The 6,468-nt window shown below is 39.5% G+C and overlaps 1 protein-coding gene across 3 annotated transcripts in view; it reads left to right on the plus strand.

The window, feature by feature from the left end:
- Positions 1-6,468, plus strand: part of cd99 (CD99 molecule) — a 59,606-nt gene that overhangs the window by 29,602 nt on the left and 23,536 nt on the right. For all 3 annotated transcript variants that reach the window (XM_020623289.1, XM_020623290.1, XM_020623287.1), the window contains exons 5-7: positions 1,168-1,221; positions 2,743-2,823; positions 5,921-5,953. In XM_020623289.1, the coding sequence (XP_020478945.1) occupies positions 1,168-1,221; positions 2,743-2,823; positions 5,921-5,953 (168 nt within the window). The remainder of the gene's footprint in view (positions 1-1,167; positions 1,222-2,742; positions 2,824-5,920; positions 5,954-6,468) is intronic.

A 6,468-nucleotide genomic window follows, 5' to 3' on the forward strand; every position in this document is an offset into this window, starting at 1 on the left:
TTGTTTTTGGTTCAGGAGTGGCTTTATGCATGGAATTCTACAGCTGTAGCCCATGTCATGCAGACGTCTGTATGTGGTGGTTCTTGATGCACTGACACCAGCCTCAGTCCACTCCTTATGAAGCTCCCCCAGATTTCTGAATCGCCCTTGCTTGACAATCCTCTCAAGGCTGCGGTCATCCCTGTCACTTGTGCACCTTTTCCGGCCACATTTTTCCCTTCCTCTTAACACTCTGTTAATATACTTCGTTACTGCACTCTGTGAGCATACAGCTTCTTTTGCAATTGCCTTTTGAGACTTTTCCTCTTTATGGAGGGTGTCTATGATGGTCTTCTGCACAACCGTCAAGTCAGCAGTCTTCCCCATGATTCTGAAGCCTACTAAGCCAGACTGAGACAATTTCAAGGCTGAGGAAACCTTTGCAGGTGTTTTGCATTAATTAGCTGACTAGATTGGGACACAGGGAGCCTACAATGTTGAACTTTGTCATGATATTCTAATTTTGTGAAATACTGGATTTGGGTTTTTTTTTTAATCCATAATCATCAAAATTGAAACAAATAAAGGCTTGACATATTTCTCTTTGTGTGTAGTGAACTAATATAACATACAAGTTTCACTTTTTGAAACAAATTATTGAAATAAATGGACTTTTCCTTGATATTCTAATTTTTTGGCACATACCTGTACATGCCACAGTCTCTTTCTTATAAGGCAGCAGACAAATGTCCAAAACATTACTGGTTCCTAGTAGCATGGAGCATAAACAGATAAAGGCTTACACAGTCACAGAAATAAAATGTGAACCCCAAGCAATTCCACTTGTCAGTAAGAATCAGGGCTATTGTCTTAGTGTCTAACTTCTCAGGGTAAAATATACTGCTGTCCAGTTACATAATGAGATAGTCTACAGTCATATCAGAGTATCCAGTTATAAATAAAAATATAATTTTAGCCCAGTATACTTTCAAATTGATGTCTTCGACATTTTGTTTCTGGGCTGTCCAGGTTTCCTTCAGTTCATGATTCGTGAAATTTACCTTTATAACCCACTGGTTATTTTGACATGTAAACATTTGTATTTGATGCCAAACATCATAATGCATCTGCTTATTTTTAGATTGAATTTACTTAATAAACAAGATGATAATGTCTTTGTGCCCACAGACCCCAACCCAAAACCTGACAAACCTGATGTCAAACCACCAAAAAGTGGAGGAGGTAAAGCTACAAAAATTTCAAGGCATTTGTTTGTCTTATTTTACATGGATGTTGAAAGACAAGTCTGGTGATCTCTGTTCTTCTTCTTATCAACAAATCCCATGTACAGAGCCAAACCAGCTGTGAATATACGCATCTACTAACAAGTAGTGTGTGTATCAGAGTCTGATATACAGTACCTTATTCCTCTGCACCATACACTTTCATTGTAGAATAAACTATTAAAAACAGTGAGCTACACTGCTTGTCTGTGATATGTTTATTAATTGCTGTGAACACACACACACAGTAGTTTATGTTAACTTAGTTCCCCATACACCATCCTGCTCCCCCAAACATGGGCAGAGTCAAGATATTCTGGGGGTGGCCGGTGCCACTCCTGTTAGTCACAATGTTATTCTTGTCAGTATTATTGAATGAAAAATGAAAAACTTTGACAGAAAACATGTCTGTGCAGATTCTCAGTCATCCAGGTCATAGTAAACTGAAAAAACTGGCACTGGCACTAAATATCTCCAGCTCAACACCAGTCCGTCAGAACTGATGAAGCCTCTTGGATGAGAGATGAAACATCTTCAGCCTAGAAATCTAGTCCAATTGATTTTTTCACTTTGACAGAAAACCTTGCCTAAAATCAACTAATATTTTTTGGTACTTTATAATTGATATTGGTCAGATTAGTTTTATTTTATATAATGCATTCATGTAGCCTGGTATTTGCATTCATTTTTCTAATTGTGTTGTTGTGGAGTACTTGATTCAAAGAGCTAGGGGTTTAATTTACTCTCTACATGTATTTCAAATATGCCCAGTGTTTCCCTGGGGCAACTATGGTTCGGTGGGTAGAGTGGTCGTTTCCAAATTGGAAAGTTGGAGGTTTGAATCACGGTGCCTGCAGTCCACATGTTGAAGTGTCCTTGGGCAAGACACTGAACCCCAAGTTTACCCCCAATGGTTAGACCCATTGCTATGAGTTGGCGCTGCAGGTGGCTGCCTTGGTTCTGTACCAGAAACAAATTCCTTGTGTGTGTGTAACATGGCTAAACAAAGTGATTATCTTTATCATATTGGTTGGGGCACCCTGCCCACCTTGAAGGTCAAGTTAATTTTATTAAATTTTATTTTCTATATAGCGTCAGATCACAACAGAAGCCATTTAAGTTTTACCTTTCCTACAGAACAGGTCTATACCTTTTATTAAACAAACTAAATAGCCTTATGTTATTTATCTTGTTTACACAAGGGAATGTCAGTTCTATTTCTTTGGTCGTGCATTTACAATTCTCCTCTGCTCTCTGTATCGCACTCAGCGGAATTCCACCCCGATGTGCCCACACACACACACAAGTACGCGCACCACACAGGTGAACACTCCCACCAGCGAACAGAGAGCACGCCTTGGAAAATATGTTGCGTGTGTCTGTCAGACCCCCCCAGAAAAAAAGCTTTAAACGTAAACCTAACTTAAAGACTACTTAGTTTGTAAATGTTTTTATTTATGCTGCTTCTTTTCCCCTACAGGTCGTGGAACATTTGGTGACTCAGACTTGTTGGATGTTAGCGGTGGGGACTACAAACCAGATGGAGGCCGCTCAGGAGGAGGTGAGACTTCAGTACTAGGGGTGGACCCAAATCTGAATACGGTGTTCAAAAAAGCACAAATAGTGGGTTTTTACAAATATTTTTTTAAATGATTAGTTTTTAGTGAGAAAATAAAGAGGTCTAATACCTGGAGGCAAAATGCAGTTCATTCCTTTGCCAGTATTTTGTTTTGATTAGTTATTTTTAACCTTAACTGCTTTGTTGAGGCAGTTTATTATAATGTTATCATTTTTTTCCCTGTTTGACCTGCAATATGTGAAACAAAGTTTGTTTGACCAGGAGGAGATTAGCCTATGTTAGCTATGGCAGTGTAGAGACCTATTAGTTCACACGCTGTGCTCACTGCTCGGTTAACCTGTGTCACACAGTTCCAGATATCACACTGGAGAAATAGAATGCTATTTATAGCCACTCTAGCAAAGTAGCTGTGTCACTGTTTCAGCTTACAGGGGACAGATGCAGCAGAACTTGTTTGGCTGGGAGGAGCTTTGGTTAGTGTTCACCTTTAAGCCCTGTAACTGAATCTTATATTGTTGGTAGTGTAGAAGTACATCTACACTGAAGGAAACTGTCAGAATGAAGAAGAAGGCTGTGGCTCAGATGGTTGCGGATGCAAAAAGTCAGGTGTGGGAGGAGTTCAGAGAGGCAATGGAGAAGGACTTTTGGCTGGACTCAAGGAAGTTCTGGCAAACTGTTTGATGGCTCAAAAAGAGAAAGCATTGGCCCAGGCTGTGTTTGGCAGGGGAGGAGAACTGCTGACTCAGACTTGGGATATTGTCAGGTGGTAGAAGGAGAACTTTGAGGAACTCCTCAACCTGGCTGACAAGTGATCCAAGGAGGAAGCAGAGTTGGAAGACTCAGGGGAAGTCTAACCCATATCTCTGGCAAAGGTCTCTGAGGTAGTTAAAAAGCCCCTCAGTGGCAAGGCGCAGGGAGTGAATGAGATTCACCCTTAGCTGCTGAAGTCTCTGGACATACAGTAGTTGGGCTATCTTTGTTGACACGCCTCTTCAGTGTCACATGGAGGACAGGGACAGTGTCTGACGACTGGTAGACTGGGGTGGTGGTTCCCATTGTTAAATAGGGGGACGGGAGAATGTGCTCCAATTATGGCCATTTTTGTTTTTTGGCCCATTCAGGCCAGATTGTGTATGTACAGTATATATCTTAGTGCTGATTATTGTTATTTTGTAATTCATATTCTTGCTTTAGTGTTTTGGTTTTGTTTAACTGTTGTTTTTATTTATCTTTTACATTTGTCACCATTTAATTATTTGATATTTGACTGCAGATTTACATGCATGTCCTTACACATTCAAAATGTGTCACCCCAGGTAACTGTTAATGAGGCATAAAAGTAGAAAATTAAAAGAAGATGCAGCTGGTCCACCCCAAGGTTTGACTGAAGCTCCTGCCCTTGATAAAGTTCAAGCTATGTTCACAGATTTCAGTATGTTAGAAAGACAAGACAAGACAGGAGAGGACTGTTTAAAATCAACAGAAAGTTTACTGAAAGTCTTGCCACAGTGAAGTCATTACAGCGCTGGGATCAGAGCGACAGAGCTCCCACAGGAGATCCGTAATCTGAGCCATGAATTACGTTTTAACAATACATTTATATTCTTGGGCTGCTCAGCCCTGGACAGAGGTACTATACTCAACACTTCGTAATCCTATTGGTCATTTGGCATGAGTAGGTTAACTCCTGTTAACTCCTGCCTGCTGAAATGTGATCAAAACCAGGTGTGTGTGTGTTATGATGTGATTTTCCAGGCGGCAACTGAACAATGGGATATCTGCGCTGTAGACCCCCTGTCTGTGTAATCCTATTACAGGACAAAGCAGGACCTCATGAATACAAACACTATGTCGACACAGAAGTTAAAGTAGTCAATTTCTACTTCAATATCACTTGACTCTCGTCAGTACAATTGGAAGATATATATGCAAGGAAAATAAATGTATTAAAGTAACCAAAGCTCAGTAGTTCTGGACAATCATCAATACAGTTTTAAAACGTATAAGCAAGGAAAGTAAAGGTATGAAAAGTAACTAAAAGACAATGAAGAACTGAAAAGTAACTAAAGGTTATAAAGTAACTAGAGCCTATAAGAATCAAATCTTACAAGTACCATTATTTTTTTCAACCATATGACACCTGGAGGCTCAGAAATATACAATAAAAATCATGAATTCTAAATATATTGTATTTAAAAATTTTGATAGTATAAAACTGATATCAGGTTGTACAGGTTTAGTGCTTGTATTTTCCATAGGTTTTCATGTTTTTTGCATAAAGAGGACAGTTTAAAACACCACATTTCCATTGTACATTTAAAGGCACAGATATCACCTCTTGATCTGCAAAATCTTGTTTTTGTATCTCTGTATTTTTGTTTGTGGCAGTTGAAGCATTCTGATTCTTTTAGCCATGCTAACTCTGAGAGACGAGGCAGTCCATGTAGCTTCAAAACAGTGCTGATTTATTCCATGCACACAGGTAAAAATTAACATTACACGCTCAGGTATCTTCCACCTCCAACATGCACGCAGGCAGCTGAAAGATGAAAGACCCCGAACCCAACAGGCCTGTACATTATATTGCTTTGGGCTAACCCCATTCTACACAGGAACGTCAAACCGTGACGTCTCCTGGTGCCAGCTTTGCAGCTGACCAGAGCGGTAGTCAAAACATGAAGAAAATCAATGTGTGATTGTCCGTTGATTGTGTGGTGTGTATCTAAGACATTCTGACAGGACATCCAGTGACATGTCCTGACATTAAGCATAAGAAGATATTATGATTATGATTAAACACGTCATACAATAATCAACTTTCTATCTAGTTATCCTTGAACATAAACAACCTGGAGTAACTCATGAAAATGAGTAAGCGTTTAACAGCCTGAGCCAGACATCCTGTCTACACTAAAAACATTCCTAATACAACAATTATCTAACCAATATCTATCTGACTAAAAATACCTAACACAGTGTAATACTCAGAGTATCACTACCGCCACTCCTCAGGATGGAAAGAAGTGAAAAACCTTTAGATACTGTTTAACATGACTTTTCTCCTTTTTTTTAAATCCAGGCCATGCAGTGGACCCTGGCTACGATTCTCATGGTACGTCTTTGTCTTATATTTTTCTACTCTATTGTACCACACAAACTGTTGTTCTGCTTCATTCCTTCCTGGCTGCCAATGGCAGTAAACAGACATATCCACTTATGTCTTCTAGCTCTCTGAGCAGGAAGACATATCCGTTTTGCCAGTGGCAAATTCATCTATGAATTCACATAACCATAGTTACATACATAATTTCCCGTTATTTAATCTGTTATTAGTTTTGATTATTAAAGAAAAGCTGAAAAGCTTCACTGACAGCAACACCGAAATGACACTGACCCTGCCTTAGGTTCCTGTAGTCCACTGACTGTCCTGTCATATTTGTCATTGGTATTTATATCATACATGCAGCAAGGTACAGTATTTGCATTCATTTCTCTGACTGTAGCTGTGAAATAATTGCTCAACAGTACTATGGCTTTTTGTCAGCCTGGCTACAATGCTGGAAAGAAACCTGGGGTGATATCTTTATCTTTTTATACACACACACACACACACACACACACACACAT

This window comes from Monopterus albus, unplaced genomic scaffold, assembly GCF_001952655.1.
Source record: "Monopterus albus unplaced genomic scaffold, M_albus_1.0 scaffold296.1, whole genome shotgun sequence".
NCBI classification, from domain to species: domain Eukaryota; kingdom Metazoa; phylum Chordata; class Actinopteri; order Synbranchiformes; family Synbranchidae; genus Monopterus; species Monopterus albus.